This window comes from Dipodomys merriami, unplaced genomic scaffold, assembly GCF_024711535.1.
Source record: "Dipodomys merriami isolate MVZ:Mamm:240054 unplaced genomic scaffold, mDipMer1.0.p SCAF_4, whole genome shotgun sequence".
Lineage (NCBI taxonomy): Eukaryota > Metazoa > Chordata > Mammalia > Rodentia > Heteromyidae > Dipodomys > Dipodomys merriami.
This window is the reverse complement of record NW_027205603.1, coordinates 4,423,607-4,440,667: the sequence shown is the minus strand read 5'-3', so window position 1 is coordinate 4,440,667 and position 17,061 is coordinate 4,423,607. Positions and strand designations below refer to the sequence as shown.

Below are 17,061 nucleotides of genomic sequence, written 5' to 3'. Positions count from 1 at the left end.
GGCCGGGGCCGGGGCCGCGTTAAGTGGGGCCTTGGCGGGGCGGGCGGCGCAGAATGCACGCCGCCGCCATGGACGCGCGCGCCGCCGCCCGCCTGCGGACCGTCCTGGGCCACCTCGGCCGCCCCGAGCCCCGGGACGTCGTATCCTTCACCCTGCGAGGGACTCCGGTCGAGCTCCCCGCCTCGGCCCGGGTGGTGTCCGGGGGGCCTGGCGACTGGATCCTTCCCCGAGGTCCGCCCGGGCGGCAGCCCCACGTCCTTGTCCTGGGGCGTGAGGCTGTCGGGCCTGGGGAGGGGGCTTCGGTGGGTTCGAGGGGCTGCGGCGGGTGCCCCGTTCTGGATCATCCAGGACACGGTTCGTCCTTGGAGATCACGGGCATCCGTCCTCGAGAGGCGGAGCTGAGCCTCTGGCGCCGCCCTGGGCCGCCCCCCAGCCCAGTGGGACCCCCTCTGCGCCCTCTGTTGCCCACTTCCGGGGAGCTCTGGGGGGCCGCCGGACCCCAGGGCCCCCCTTCAGCGTGGATTGTGGCAGTTCCGGAGGAAGTTCCCAGCAGGAGCCGCCCTGCCCCCTTCCTGGGGCCCTAAGCACTAGGATGGCACTGACAGCCAGGAAGGCCACCCTCCCTCTGGCTCCGCCCCACAGCTGCCAGGACACAGCACCAGCAGCTTGGACAGATCCACGGGAGCATGACCCTCCGCGGATGACCTCATCGCAGGGCACAGGGAAGAGACTTCCACCCGAGGAGGGCACAGATTGTCCAGGGGCCTTCAACCACAGCAGCAGCTGTGGAAATGGCCGTGGACCGCACCAGTCCGTGTCACCTGCATTGCCAGACACCTCGGTGCTAGGCTCATTCAACACACTGGGCAGTTCTGCTTAGGACTAGAATCATGTTTCTTGGTCATGTCTCTCACTACTTGTTTTTGTTGTTGTTGTTGTTGTTCCTGGGCCTGGAAAATGCTCCTAGCTTCTTTGGTTCAAGGTGAACACTCTACCACTTGAACCACAGTGCCATTTCCAGCTCTTTTGGACTAGTTTTTTGGAGGTAAGAGTCTCCTTAACTTTCCTGCCCTGGCTGGCTTCGAATCCTAATCCTCAGCTCTCAGCCTCCTGAGTAGCAAGGAATATAGACATGAGCTGCCAGTGGTCTCACTAGTCTTTTGCTCTACATTTTTATTTGTGTTGGTGCTCCTGGAGAAGTGTGGATCACTGACACCTGGAATAATAATGCTTTTGAAATACAAAATATGTTTTTAAATGCAGATAAGTAAATCAGGAGAAAATATAGGAATGGAACCCCCAAATCATCATTTGCCCAGGCACTGGTAGCTCATGCCTATCATCCTAGCTACTAGGAGCTCGATCTGAGGATGGGTGTGAGGATGGAAGATGGAAGACAGTCCGGACAGACAAATTGGAGACACTCTTATCTCCAGGAAACCAGCAAAAAGCTGGAAATGGAGGTGTTTTTCAAGTGGTAGAACAGTAGCCATGAGCAAAAGAACCAAGAGTAGAAGGCCCTGAGGCCCTGAGTTCAACTCCCACACACACGCTCACCGTTGGTAAATTTTCTGGCATAGTTCTTTCCTATGTATATGTTACATAATTAGCACTATACTTTTTAATATGTTGTTTTCATCCATTTTCAACTTATTTTATAAATATTTCCACATCATCCGCAATGTCTCTGAGAACAGCTAACAAACATGCTGCAGGAATAGTGGAGAGTGGACAAGAATATGTCTTTTTGAAGGCTATAATCTGCATGTCCTTGAACTGATATTGCTGAAGGTAATTGAGCAAAGACTTTCACCAGCCTACCTCTGAGAGACAGAAAGTGATTCTATTCTGACTTGTCACTGGCTTTCTTACTGGAGTACAGTATTGCTACCCAATTCTACAAAGACATCATTTAAGAAATAATAAATAGCAGGGTGCCTTGGCTCCTCTATATTAGGGGGCTGAGAATGGAAGGTTTGTATAGTTCAAGGCCCATCTGGACAGAAAAGTCCTTAAGACTCCATCTCCAAAACAACCAGCAAAAAGATGGTCTGGTGGCTTAGTTCAGAACTAAATTCAAGCCCTAGTACCATCAAACAAACAAATGACAATCAGTTGTTGATAATTAACATGTAAAAGTAACACTTTAACCAAGAATTAGTGAAAAAAATAGCAATATGCTATGTCAAAAATTTGCAGTTCTTGTGCAAAAAGTGTTTCTAGTATTTTCCGGGATTAGAAAAAAAATTAAGTACCAGTACACTGTGTGGCTTCTGTATACTGTTCTGGGGGGTCTTTGTTGGCTTTGGGTGGACTAAGATTTCAGGGCCCCCTACCTCTAGACAAGTCTTCTACTGGAGACACATTGAGTAGGCCTGTTTTCTCTCCCTGCTTGTGGAGATAAGCTTTGGGGTTTGTGTCCAAGTCAGCACCCCAGTGCAGGAAAATGGAACCAGACAGATTTGTTTCTGGGTGGTCAAAGCCCCGGTTTCCAGCTCTTGCTCCATCAGACCTCCTTAGGCTCCTTGTGCTGTGGGTGATGAGCTATAGGGCAGAAGCAACAGGGCTTGAGGCCTACCTGAGAGGTCAGGGTGAGTCTCAAGTGGCAAAGCAAGCACCCAGTAGTTTCTAAAAAAGGTTGGCTCCTCCTTTTCCATTGTCTGCCTTAACCTCCATCCTAGGTAACACACCCCACTTCTGGGACTGTTTCTCCCACCAGTTTCCATCCTCAACAATTCCAGTAAGTAGATCTTACCTTTGTTTGTGGCCATACTGTGGGTGTTCATGTTTCCCGGGGAGATCAGCTTGTCAGGCTCAATAGAACATGTCAGCCCTTAGCTTTCATCATTCAAGTCCTCTGTCCTGGGTCTTGCACTAATTAGGGCAGTGGTTTGAAGTTTGGAAGGCCTTGATTTGAATTTTTCTATGTGTATTCTAAAATTCAGAAACAAGCAGAAAATACGTAATCTCACCTTTAAAAATTCACTTGAGGGGCTAGGAAGGTGGCTCAGTGGTAGAGTGTTTTCCTTGAATGCATGAGGCCCAGGGTTCGATTCCTCAGCACCACATAAAGACAAAAAGCTGGAAGTGTTGCTGTGGCTCCTGTGGTAGTGCTAGCCTTGAGCTGAAGAGCTAATGGACAGCTCCCAGGCTCAGAGTTCAAGCCCCACGACTGATGAAAAAAATTCACATGATATATCCCATTTAAATTAGCTTATATTTATGTATTACATTACATTATATTACCAGTGCCCCATCTGACATTTTCAATACCTGCATCATAATCATAGAGTGGTTATAATGTCTTTAATTAAAATGTCTTCCATTACTGCACATTTTTTTGATGATCATAGTCAACTTTGTTTTTTTGCTTTATCTTTTTCTTTCTTTTTTCTTTTCTTTAGTTTTTTCCTTTTTTTTTTTCTTTTTTTTTCGGTTGTGGGACCTGAACTCTGAGCCTTGGCACTGTCCCTCAGCTATTCAGCTCAAGGCTAGCACTCTACCTCTTGAGCCACAGCACAACTTTCAACTTTTTCTGCTTATGTGGTGCTGAAGAATCCAACTCAGGGTCTCATGCATGCAAGGCAAGCATTCTACCAGTGAGCCACCTTCCCAGTCCTAGTCAACATTTTAAACTTAAAAAAAAAAACAACATTTTTTTTCTGGGGTTTGAACTCTGGGCTTGGGGTCTATCCTTCAGCTCTTCAGCTCAAGGCAAATACTCTACCGCTTAAGCTACAACACCACTTCCAGTTTTCTAGTGGTTTATTGGATATAAGAATCTCTCGGACTTTCCTGCCGAACTGGCTTTTAACCATCATCCTCAGATCTCAGCCTCTTGAGTACCATCCAGCGGAACTTAAAGTTTTATAAACTTTTCCAGATTATTTCCTTAAAACCATAATAATAGAAATGCTTGATTCAAAAGCAAACAGGGAGTTGGTGCCGGTGACTCACCCCTGCAATTCTAGCTACTCAAGAAGCTGAAATCAGAGGATGGAGTTTCAAAACCAGCCCGGGCATTAAAGTATGAGAGTACTATCTCCAATTAACTACCCCCTTGCAAAGCCAGAAGTGGAGCTGTGACTCAAGTGATAGTGCTACCTTGAGCAAAAAAAGCTCAAGGACAGCACCCAAACCCTGAATTCAAGCCCTATGACTACTCCCCTCCCCTAACAAAACACCCCTGAACATGTGTCAAGTTTGTGGTACATCTTGTTAACTTGTACTTTGAAATTTGAGTTTATTTGGTGGGACTTTCTTGTCATTTAGGTTTACTTTGGATAACAGCATCCTAAGCCTGGAGCAGAGACAATTTTATGAAGAAAATGGTTTTCTTGTCATTAAAAATCTGGTATCTGATGAGGATATCCAGCGTTTCAGGTATAGTAGTATTTTGACAACAATGTGGATTACACTTGTGTATGCAATGCAAATTGTCCTCTGCAGGTTCAGATTTGTTTTTTTGTTTTTAGGACTTGAACTCAAGGCATGGGTGCTTTCCTTGAACTTTGCTTTCTTTTCCTTCCTTCTTTCTTTCTTCCTTCCTTCCTTCCTTCCTTCCTTTCTTTTTTTTTTTTTCCTCTTTGCAGTTCTAGGGCTTAAACTTAGGGCCTGAGCACAGTCCCTGAGTTTGTTTTGTTCAAGGTTAGTGCTCTACCACTTCAGCCTCAACTACATTTCCAGCTTTTTGGTAGTTTATTGGAGATAAGAGTCTTGTGGACTTTCTTGCCTGGGCTGGCTTTGACCTGCAATCCTCAGATCTCAGCATCCTGAGTAGTTAGGAGTCTAGGCATGAGCCTTGGACTCTCCCTGAGCTTCTTTGTTCAAGGTTAGCACTGTACCATTTCAGCCAGAGCTCCAGTTCCAGCTTTTGGTGGTTAATTGGAGATAAGAGTCACAGACTTCCTCCCCATGCTGGCTTGGAGCCACACTCCCCAGATCTCAGCATCCTGAGTAGCTAAGATGACCCAGGTGTGAGCCACCGGTTCCTGGCTTCCAGCTAGCATTTTTGATCCTGCTATTTTCTCCTCCATCCCAGGAGAATTCCAAGTAGGGCTCCAGGACAGAGAAGCCACCCTGAACTCACACAGCTTTCCCCAGGGTGGGGCACTGAGAGGAGAGCTTGCAACCCTCACTCATGATATCTTTGGTAAATTTAACTTTCTAGGGATGAATTTGAAAAAATCTGTAGGAAAGAAGTGAAGCAGGATGGATTGATAGTAATGAAGGATGTGTCCATTTCAAAGTTGCAACTTGCTCCAAGTGAGAAAGTGGTCACGAAGATTCAGGATTTCCAAGAAGACCCGGAGCTCTTCAGATACTGCACACTTCCCCAGGTGACAGTGGGCTCTCTGCTCCTTCCCCTCAGCCCCCTCTGGCCAGGCAGGGGCTCTGTCTCCCAAGATGCTCCATGGGCTCCATCCCTGCATGGTTCTTTGTTTTTGTGGTACTAGGGTTTGCAAACAGGACCTCACACATGCTAGTTAAGTGCTCTACCACCTGACCCTAGACCCTAGACCCCTGTGTTTTTGTGACAGGCTCTCACTATGTTTATCCCAGCTGGCCTCAGTCTCATGTTCTTCCTGCCTCTGCTTTCTGACTAGCTGCAATTATGGGCATGTGTCATCATGCCCGATGTACTTTTGTTTTTAAATTTAGTTTGTTAAAAAAATTTCTCGGGTTGAATTGTGATTCAGTTGGTAGAGTGCTAGTCCAGTGAGCAAAAGTGTCAGAAACCAAGTTCAAGACCCAGTCTTGGATCAATAATAAAAGGAAACGATCAAAAAGAAGGGAATTGAAAAGAAAAAAAATTATGTTTCGTATTGGGAGTTGAGCTCATGCATTGTCCATGTTAGGCAAGCATTCTGCCAGTGCTCTGGGGCTTGAACTCAGAGCTGTTCCTGAGCTTTTTGCTTAAGGGCAACACTCGGCACTTTAGCCACAGCTCTACTTCTGGCTTTTCAGTGGTTAGTTGAAGGTTAAGAGTCTCATGGACACTCGGGCCTGGCCTGATTTAGAACTTCTATCTTCACATCTCAGCCTCCTGAGAATAGCTAGGATTACAGATGTGAGCCACTGGAGCCAAGCTTTCTAATACTAACAATAATAACAAAGCCTCCCCCTCTTTCTGTAACTGCAACAGAACATGGTGACTCACACCCATAATCACACCCAGATACTCCGGAGGCAGAGATTGGGAGGATCTAGGCACAAGTCCAGCAAGACAAAAAGTTATCAAGATCCTATCTCAACTAATCATTTGAGTGTGGTATTTTTCACTAGTGTTTTTTTTTTTTTTTTTTGTCCGGTTGTGGGGCCTGAACTCTGGGCCTGGGCGCTGTTCCTCAGCTCTTCAGCTCAAGGCTAGCACTCTACCACTTGAGTCACAGCGCCACTTCCGGCTTTTTTCTTTTTGCTTATGTGGTGCTGAGGAAACGAACCCAGGGCCTCAGGCATGCAAGGCAAGTGCTCTGCCACTGAGCCGCTTGCCAGCCCTTCACTAGTGTTTTTCAGCTAACCTGGAGGCACAGATAGAGAGGTCCTGGTCCAGGACACAAACACAAAACCCCATTCCAATAATAACTAAAGCAGCCAGATGCCAATAGATCATACTTGTACTCCTAGCTACTCAGGAGGCTGAAATCTAAGAGGATCATGGTTCAAAGATATCCAGGGAAGAAATGTCTGAGAGACTCCATAGCTAAACTAACCAGCCAAATACTGAGCTGGAGGGTGGCTCAAGTCTACCACTGTGTTCTGGAGCTGTGGCTCAAATCTAAGCAGCTGTGAGTGGAAAAAGCTCAGTACAAACAAGGCTCTGTGTTCAAACCCTGATAGTAACAAATAAAATTGAATTATTAAAGCGTGAGGCCCTGAGTTCAATCCCCAGTACCACTGCTAAAGGGTATTGATATCTATAAAAGAATCTATGCAGTACAGAAAGACTTTCTCTACCCCCAACCCCACTCACAGTTAAGGTATTCATGTCTTTATGAAGAATGATTCCTTGTAAATGAACCCATTTGCATATGCCCTCTTTTGGGGACACAGGAACCTGTTGCTCCTCAGGGTTTTTTTTCCACATACAGTGGATCCCAGACATCTTTCTCTATCAATTTCAATGTAGCTTGTCAACCATTGCAAACCATTGCATTGTACAAATATGTCCTGGTCTCTTCTTCAAGGCAAAGTCACCATATCAATGGTTTCTTGATCATTTGTTCAGGAGACTTTGCATTCAGCACTTGTAAAATATTGTTACCAGATGCTGACCAATGTAGAAAGACTGTGCAGGTTAGACATCTGTGATGTCACCTCAGTCCTCAGTCAGGAAGGTCACAGGGGAAGTGGCCCTCTTGGCTGGTCTGTATTAGATCCTCCTATTCATGGTTCCCAGCATAGCTGGGATAACAGAGTGGTCACCACACCCAGCTTTTTATGGGTAGAAATCAGGTCTCACTAACATTTTCCCAAGGCTAGTCTTGGATTAGGATCCTCCTGATCTCACTGTCTGAATAATTGGGACAATGGGTTTAAGACATGGAGTCTGTTCTCCTTGTTCACCGTAGTGACCCCATTTTCCACCCCTGTGTCTGGTTTGTAGACGTCACTTAAGGTCTTGCCACACTGATTTGAGGAGTTTGCTGAGCCACTGTTCTGTTTTCTGTAGGGATCCTCCCTTTTCTCCTGGAGTCGCTAAGGAGGACGCTGCCTTGTCCCTGGCCATACTCCGTGGCTTTATCAGCAGCCTTGCTCTTGTCCTTTCTAGTTGCCTTTTATTTGTCTCTTAGGGAAAAAAAGGCTACCTTTCAAGCTGGCTCCATAAATCCATTTAATTCAGAGTGTTAGAGATTTAGCATGATATCCAATTGCTGAGCTTTTCGCACTTTATTGGCAGTGTTGGAAATGCCAGTTGTGTTTTAGACCACTGCCATCTTGGTTCTTATGTGATAATTGAACTGTCTCCCACTGGCCTAGCCTTCTGATTTCCTATGAAGTTGTTCTTTCTTTTCTCTTAGATCCTGAAATATGTGGAGTGCTTCACTGGACCCAATATTATGGCCATGCACACCATGCTGATAAACAAGCCGCCTGATACTGGTAAAGATGTTTTTCTTTGTTAAGGAGAAGTAAGAGAAGAAAAATTATTGAGTTAAAGTATTCAAAGCTGTGGTTCTAGTCTGGTCATATGAATGTATGCAATTTCCTTTCAGTCTTAAAATTGCTTCCATTATTACCCCTTAAAGTCTAATAGTAAATTTATTTTATTATGTTCTGTGCTGGTACTTGGGTTTGAACTCAAGGCTGTAAACTCTCATCTCATTTTTTCTGCTTAAGACTCACAATTTTCCAATTTAGCCACAGCTCTACTTCTGGCTTTTTGGTATGTAATTGGAGATAAGAGTCTCACAAACTTGTCTGTCTGAACTGGTTTTGAACCATGATCTTCAGGTCTCAGCCTTCTGAGTTAGGATTACAGGTGGGAGCCACCAGGCCCTGGGTAATAATGATTTAGTTATCGACTGGAAGGTTATTGCTAAATATTCAGATGATGCAGTTTAACAAAGGTGCCTATTTCATGTATCTTAAGCTAATTAATATATGTGCATATAAATATAAATATAAATGTATATATATATATAAACTTTATCAGCCAGTCTGAGCCATGAGAGTACAGATTTAGCATTCTTGATCTCAAAACTGCATTATTTATATCTAACAATGAAAGCTCCGAGATAAGTCACACATGGTTGTTCTTAAGATGTCTTGTTGCTTGCCAAAATGTAGTAGATTTTTGAGACCTGATTTCCAGAGAGACTGATTAAGAAGTACAGCCCAAGTTTCTCAATTTATTTTTATTTATTTATTTATTTTTGTTGTTGTTGTTGTTGTTGGTTGTGGGACTTGAACTCTGGGGCTGGGCGCTGTCCCTGAGCTCTTCAGCTCAAGGCAAGTGCTCTACTATCTGAGCCACAGCACCACTTCCTTATTTATTTATTTTTTTTGTTATGGTCTTGGGGCTTAATCTCTGGCCCTGGGCAGTACCTTTGAGCTTTTTTGTTTAAGTGTCTCATTCTACCATTTTTACCACAGCTCCACTAATGGTTTCTTACTGGTGAGTTGGGGATAAGAATCTTAATGACTTTCCAGCCTAGGCTGGCTTTGAATCATGATCATCTGATCTCAGCCTCCTGAGTAGCTAGGCAGGAGTCACCAGTGCCCAACTGTTTCCCACTTTTAATAATTTCTCAGCGATTCTCCAGCAGGTGGCGCTTGCATCACACTGAGAAATCCTCCTATACCAGCAGACACCAGCCCCATGTCTTCTCCTTTTCTCTTTTGCTTCCTTCTGACAGCAGAAGAGACTTATGTGATTGGACTAGTGCTTTGTGTCCAACTCTCTTTCTCCATGGCGTCTCATCTGGAGAGATGGAGCAGAGCTGGGAGGAATGGCCACGTGGATAAAACAGAGAAAGGGCCACTTCCAGACACCACACCAGATGACTAGCATTCTGTGAGGGGAATCACCTGCAAGTCTGTTTATGACATTAGTGGCTTAGAAGAGGACCTCCACCTTAACCATGTGCCATTGTCTTTAATTTAATTCACCCCAATTTTAAAAAAATACTGGATATTACTTTTGTGCCAAATCCAGAGTGATAAAAAGACAAAAGGCAGCTGGGCTGTGGTGGCTCACATCAATATTCCTAGCCACTCAGGATGTTGAGATCTGAGGATCACAGTTCCACGCCAGCCTGGGCAGGAAAATTTGTGAGACTCTTATCAATAATTGACCACCCCAGAAAGTCAGAAATAGAAATGTGGCTCAAGTAGTAGAGGGCTCGTTTTAAGCGAAAAAGCTCAGGGACAATGCCTAGGCAGCGATTTCAAACTTCAGGACAAGTGTGCATGCACACATGCACACACACATACACACACTGAAATAAATAATAATAAGAAGAAAGCAATTTAGGGCTAATGTGTGACTTGCTAGAGTGAAGCACTTGGCTACCAGTAACTCAAAAGCAAGCAGTTGAATTTGGAGCCCTTGTTATTAATTTGCTATGTCAATTTGGTGCTTATCTGTTAGGACTGATTTTATACAGTGTAGTTTCCTTTATGCAGGAATAAGTCAGTGCAGTGGTTTTTCAGGACTAGAGTAAGAGCTCTGACACTTGAGCATCTTTTGAGAGCACATTGTTTTCCAGGCAAGAAGACATCCCGGCATCCCTTGCACCAGGATCTGCACTACTTCCCCTTCAGGCCCAGCAATCACATTGTTTGTGCGTGGACCGCCATGGAGCATATTGACCGGAACAACGGTTGTCTGGTTGTGCTCCCAGGCAGCCACAAAGGCTCCCTGAAACCCCATGATTACCCGAAGTGGGAGGTAGGTCTGACTGGCCATGGGGTCTTGGTCAGAATCCCTTTCTCTGTTTGTATTTCATACCAGTATTCATGAAGAGCTGAGGCATGACACTACATTTCCTTTCTTAGAAATGCCTTCTGGGATTTGCAGTGCAACTTCTGGAGAGGCTCTGAGAATAGCTGATGTTTGGGCCAAGCTTTTAAGAGTAACAAAGAGGGTCTATGGAGGTATGAGGGTCAAGGGTGAGCAGCAGCCTCACAGGGGAGCAGGAAAGCAATGGAGCTCAAGGTCCAGAGGTACATTTGGAGGACTAGCAGAGGAAAGCCTGAGAACATAGGGGACTGGATTAGAAACCACTTTATCACTGACTTTTCCTGTTCATATGGGAGACAATGGAGGCTGAGTGAATTAGGTGAATTAGGTGAAAATGATTTGAGCATGCTTCCTGTTATACAACCTGGAATTGTAAAGTTCATCAGTTAAAGGTTAGGGAAAGGTGGACGTGAGTAAGAGCAGCAAGCTCTGGCTCACTTGAGTCAAAGAACAAGGTTTAGAGGACTTGAGGGGCAGCGTGGTGTCAAGTGAGGCTGCTGGCTAGGAGCACTGGTGAGAGGTCAGCTTGCTTGGGCAGAACACATCCACCTTGGCTGGGAGAGAAGGGCACAGGGTCCAAGCCACTGCCTTTTCCTGTGGGTAAACCGCCATTTCTCCAAAGAAATGTGGGATTTTCTCTGCAAACCCTATCTGATTCATAAGATTTAGAACATAATTATGAGTTTCAATTTCTTTAATAAACATATAATATAATAGACTTAGGGAATACTTAAAAGCAAGCTTAATGTCAATTGACCAGAAAGAAATATATTTCTTTATCTGACTTATATAACTCTAATATCTTTGTGTAACACCTTCATAATAATAACATTAAAAATTTTAATAAAAACAAGTATGGTTATATTTAATATTATTAACTTGAGATATCCCATAAACGAACCTAAAATCTGAACATTTTCTCCCCTGTTTTAGAAGAAAATAATAGGCTAGTAGAAGAAGAAAAAGAAGAATGATATTTTTATAAAGTTCTGTGGAAGAAAAATGTCACAGGAGGAAAGAATGTTACAGGACCAGACTAGAAATGCCTCAAAGATATTCACCTGTGTTAACCACCAGCGCCAGGGTGGTCTGGATCAGTTGATAGTTCAGTCATGGAGGATACGTAGGAATTCAGAATTTTTCATTGGGTCCAAAAATGAAATCAATTGTTTCAATATAAACACTTGGCTTTTAAAACACAGCCATTTGAAGCAGGGCGCTGGTGACTCACACCTGTAATCCTAGCTACCAGGAGGCTGAGATCCAAGGATAAGGGTTCAAAATCAGCCCTGGAAAGAAAGTCCTTGAGACTCCTATCTCCAATAAACCACCAGAAAATCAGAAGTGGCGCTGTAGCTCAACAGTAGAATGCTTGCCTTGACCTGAAGAGCACAGGGACCGTGCTCAAGCCCAGAATTGAAGCTGCCTGACCGACAAAAACAAAAAAGAAAAGAAAAAAAAGAAACTCAGCCCTTCGAGGCTGGTTTTTTGTTTGTCCATTTTCTGGTGATAATCCTGGAGCTTGAATCCACAGCCTCTCTTAACTGGTTTACTCAAGGGTAGCACTCTACCACTTGAGCCACAGCTCCACTTCTGGCTTTTTGGTGATCAATTGGAGACAAGATTCTCATGGAGTTTCCTGCTTGGCCTGGCTTTGAATTGTTATCCTCAGTTCTCAGCCTCCTGAGAAGCTAGAATTAGAGGTATGAGCCACAGAGCAGGGCTAAAGAGCTTTTGTATGATATAAAATGTAGACTCTTATTGGAATCAAATTCTAATTTAAAGTTGGAATGTAATTAGAATCTAAATTAGAACCTAATTTAGACATGCCTTTCTCTTGGAAGAATTTAGAGACCCTTGCTTTCTCTGCGTCACTGACTAAGTTTTAATCACGGAGGCCTCTCCCATATAGACATGGCACCTGTTCTCTTTTCTAGGGAGGAGTTAACAAAATGTACCATGGGATCCAGGAGTACGATGAGAACAGTGCCCGCGTGCACCTCGTGATGGAGAAGGGAGACACTGTTTTCTTTCACCCCTTGCTCATCCATGGATCTGGACGGAACAAAACTCAAGGGTTCCGGAAAGTACGCATTCCCATTGCTGCTCCCATTGGCAAAGATGGATATGTTGGAAGCAAAACTCAAGACATAGCCGGGCACTGGCAGCTTATGCCTATGATCCTAGCTACTCCTTCAGCAAAAGAGCTCAGGAACATAGCCCAGGACCTGAGTTCAAGCCCCACAACTGGAAAAAAAATCCAGATGCTGGTGTGTCACATCTGTAAACTTAGCTTCTCAGGAGGCTGAGATCTGAGGATCAAGGTTTGAAACCAGCCTGGGCAGAAAAGTCTTTGCGTGACTCTTATTTCTGATTAAGCATTGAAAATCCAGTGGTGTACTTGTGGCTGAAATGTTAGTGCACTAGCAAAAGATCTCAGTGAGAGCAAGCAAGCCAAGTTCAAACCACATGACTGAGGTTTTAAAAAAATCAAGATGTATTAATCTTTATAATATTCATTAAACCAGAGTCTGGCCTAGTTTATTCACCAGGAAATATTTTTTCTTTCCCTCCATTCTTTCCTTCCTTCCTTCCTTCCTTCTTTCCTTCCTTTCCTCTTTCCTTCCTTCCTTCATTCCTTCCTTCCTCTTTTACTGTTTCTTTCTTTCCTTTCCATCATTCCCTTTCTTCCTTTCCTCCCACCCTTCTTCCTTCCTTCCTTCCTCTTTTTCTCATTTTTTCCATTCCTTTCTTCCCTTTCTACCTCCTTCCTATCTTCCTCTCTTTCTCACACACATGAAGCTACATGATGGTAAGATCCTAATTCAATTAGTACTGAATTTGGTTCTTTATGGGGGTTACTTAAAAGCCATGGTGTACTTTATGCCATATGGGCTCTGCTTTCTAAAGTATAAACAAAAACTGAGATGCTAAAGTCAAAAAACTTGGGTGGACAATGACTATTTATTTATTTGTACTGGTCCTGGGCCCTGTCCTTGAACTTTTATGCTCAAGGCTAGCACTCTACCACTTGAGCCACAGTACCACTTCTGGGTGTTTTAGTGGTTATTTGGAGATAAAAGTCTCAAGGACTTTCCTGCGCAGGCTGACTTTGCACTGTGATCCTCAGATCTCAGCTTCCTGACTAACCAGGATTACAGGTGTGAACCACTAGCACCTGGCCAAGTTTTATTTTTTTATTAATTTTTTAATTTTTTGGGGGTGTCTGGTCATGGGGCCTGAACTCTGGGCCTGGGCGCTGTCCCTCAGCTCTTCAGCTCAAGGCTAGCTCTCTACCACTTGAGCCACAGCACCACTTCCAGCTTTTTTTCTTTTTGCTTATGTGGTGCTGAGGAATCGAACCCAGGGCCTCATGCATGCAAGGCAAGCGCTCTACCACTGAGCCACCTTCCCAGCCCCAAGTTTTATTTTTTTAAAGCAGGAGACTACCTGGATGCCGGTGGCTTGAGCTGTGGCTCAAGTGGTAGAGCATTAACTTTGAGCACAAAACGTTAGGGACAGTGCCCTGGCTCTGTGTTTAAGTGCCAGGACCAGCGGGCGCGCACACACACACACACACACACACACACACACACACAAACACACACACACACACATACACACACACACAAAAACCAAGCAGGAGACTATATTGGAGACAGTCATGTCCTGAGTGAGCTAGTTCACTCTCTAGGAAGAGGGATGGCAGGAATTCATGGGCTCAGTGGCATGCCTTTTTTCAGTATCAATTTGTTCCTGCTACAGGCAATTTCCTGCCACTTTGCCAGCTCCAACTGCCACTACATCGATGTGAAGGGCACCAGTCAAGAAAACATCGAGAAAGAAATCGTGGAGATTGCAGCTAAGTTGCATGGAACTGAAAGTAACATCAGCCTTAAGGTACCTAGTATAAGATAACAAAGGAAAAATGTCAGCTTTTTTTTTAAAGGAGTGGAGGTGTGGCTTAAGTGGTAGAACATCTACTTAGCAAAGGAGAGGCCCTGAGTTCTAATCCAGGACTGCCAAAGAGAGTCACTCTTTCCCTCCTCGAGATAGTTAACTAATACCTAGTTTCATCTCATAGTATATAGTACCTGAGTTAGAGTTCCTTTTAGAAGTATTGATGAGAATAACAGGAGAAGTTCACTTTGTAATTGCTTCCTTAGCGGAGGCCTTGAAGCTGCGTCTCGTCTCTGGTGGTCCTACCACAAGTGGGCAATCTTGTCCCACAAAGGACAGGCAAGAAAAGAGGAGAGGAAATGAAGGACACTGGGCTTTCCCCAGGCACAGAAGCCAAGATAAGGTTTATGATCATACACCTCTTTTCCATGTAGAATGCAGTATTTAGATGTTAGGTGATCTATCATATTCCTAGTGGGCAATAACTTTTACTTTTTTTGTTTCAGTACTAGCATTTGAACTCAGGGCCTTGTGCTTGCTAAGCAGATACTCTAGCACTTGAGTCCTATCCTCAAGACATTAGTTGTCAGTTTCTGAACAAGTGTTTGTGGTTGTTAAATTTGCAACTAGAGTTTTATGGGAGACATAATTCACACAGGCAGAGAGTTAAGATCCTTAATGCTTACTAGTAAGGGTCATGAGCTGGTATTTCATATGCTTTACTAATTAATACACATTATTTTACAATCATTTGCTTTTATCAAGTGATTATTTGGGGCTGGGGAGGTAGCTCACTGGTAGTGTACTTGCCTAGCCATTTTGTGGTCCTGGTTTCAATCATTAGCACAAAGTCTGTGTGCAGGAATGTATACCTGTCATTGCACTGTCAAAACAGGATTAAACATTCTAGGCTGTCCCAAGCATCATATAAGATCCTGTCTTTAAAAATGACCCAAACCGGGGGCTGTGTACCATTTTAATTATCTCATTCTAATCAGAAGCAGATTGCTTAAAGTAGTTCAGGCAGATAACACAAAGGCAAGCAACAGGAAGGCTAGCACAAGGTGTTTGTCCTGAGATGAAGCATCACACTGACTCAGGACCCACTCACGTAGGGAAGTAGCAGTATTCTAGCTATTGGCAAATATTTAATTAGAGTCTTGGGACTAGGTTTGTAACTATTAAGGGGGAGAAATGGGCCAGTGAAAGTATCCCATAAACACTTTCTAATTGGTGTTATTTCCAGGATATTTGGACATTTCGATCCCGGCTTGTGAAAGGAGAAAGAATCAACCTTTGAAAACAGCCCTACCATGCCACTTTGTCAGAGGAAATCAAAGCAAGCCAATGAATCCAAGGGAAATGATTTCTCATTGTAGTGATGTCATCTTTTCTCTCACTTGGTAAAGAAAGTAGGAACCATGTGCTGGGGACGGGTGTGGAGTTAATTTTGCATTGCAGTGTTGTTGCTTTAATGGAGGTGAAATGATGTGGCTAAACATTATTCTGAGAAACACTAACTGGATTCAATTAATAAAAGTGATGGGTGTATATTTCCAGTGTCTCAGTTTCTTCTATTCAATTATCTCTCCACCCAAGTAGGAATGAAATCTTCAAAACTCAGAATGCATTGAGTTGTGCATTCTCCTCTGATAAACCCACCATCACCAATGTCACATTTTCTAATCTAGAACAATGCATAGCACACTCCTGAAAGCCCTAAGGAGGTGTGATGGATCCCACAGGAGGGAGCATACGCGTTCTTTTTTGTATTTTTTTAAGACCTTCCTGTGTAGCCGGGTCTGGCCTTGAACTCACAATTATCCTTCCTCAGTCTTCCAAGTTCTAGGATTCCAGGCATCTAGGCACCACATCCAACATTTGATATTGTCTTCATGCGTAGACTTGGAGCAATAGTATCTGGGAGGGAAACTTACTGTGACTTACTGCTCATGGTTTTGACCTTGACTATGATCCTGGCTGTCCAAATCCTCCACTGCCCACACTGGATCCCTTGGGGAGAATTCTCACAGATGGGGATTTCTATTCCTGCCTTCTTCGGGATAGGATATCTCCATGAAATTTCTGGATTTCTTTGGCAACAATTTGACTAATTTTTTTGGGAGGGGGGTGTCCAGTCATGGAGCCTGAACTCTGGGTCTGGGCACTGTCCCTCAGCATTTCAGTTCAAGGCTAGCGCTCTACCACTTGAGCCACAGCGCCGCTTCTGGCTTTTTTCTTTTTGCTTATGTGGTGCTGAGGAATCGAACCCAGGGCCTCATGCATGCAAGGCAAGCACTCTAACACTGAGCCACCTTCCCAGCCCTGACTAATTTTATGTATTCATTTGTTCTTTTATTGAGGTTCTGAGTAAGAGCCAGGTGCCAATGGTATTGTTGTGAGCCACTGCTTTTCAAGAGGTTGAGATCTGAATCGCTGTTCAAAGCAAAGTCTGTAGTTGGGCACTGGTGGCACATACCTGTAATCCTAGCTACTCAGGTGCCTGAGAGCTGAGAATTGTGGTTCAATGGCAGCCCAGGCTTAAAAGTCCTCATGAGGCTCTTATCTCCAATTAACCACAAGAAAACTGGAAGTAGAGCTGTGGCTCAAAGTGGTAGAGTGCTAGCCTTGAGCAGAAGAGCTCTGGGTCAGTGCTCAGTCTCTGATTTCAAGCCCTATGACCGACAAAGAAAAAA

At 44.3% G+C, this 17,061-nt stretch overlaps 1 protein-coding gene across 1 annotated transcript; it reads left to right on the top strand.

Moving 5' to 3' along the window:
• The first annotated feature begins 31 nt into the window (after positions 1-31).
• LOC138805582 (phytanoyl-CoA dioxygenase, peroxisomal-like) lies at positions 32-15,918 on the top strand. The gene is made up of 9 exons (XM_069990373.1): positions 32-140; positions 2,682-2,740; positions 4,273-4,383; positions 5,171-5,339; positions 8,022-8,103; positions 10,212-10,393; positions 12,403-12,552; positions 14,231-14,365; positions 15,612-15,918. The coding sequence occupies exons 1-9, from the start codon at positions 54-56 to the stop codon at positions 15,663-15,665; spliced, it is 1,029 nt and encodes a 342-aa protein (XP_069846474.1). The 5' UTR covers positions 32-53; the 3' UTR covers positions 15,666-15,918.
• The last annotated feature ends 1,143 nt before the right edge of the window (positions 15,919-17,061 follow it).

Coding starts and splice junctions, on each gene's coding strand:
- LOC138805582 (XM_069990373.1), top strand. CDS start 54: ATGCACGCCGCCGCCATGGACGCGCGCGCCGCCGCCCGCCTGCGGACC. Junction 8,104..10,211: donor AAACAAGCCGCCTGATACTG/GTAAAGATGTTT, acceptor ATTGTTTTCCAG/GCAAGAAGACATCCCGGCAT. Junction 14,366..15,611: donor AAAGTAACATCAGCCTTAAG/GTACCTAGTATA, acceptor TGTTATTTCCAG/GATATTTGGACATTTCGATC.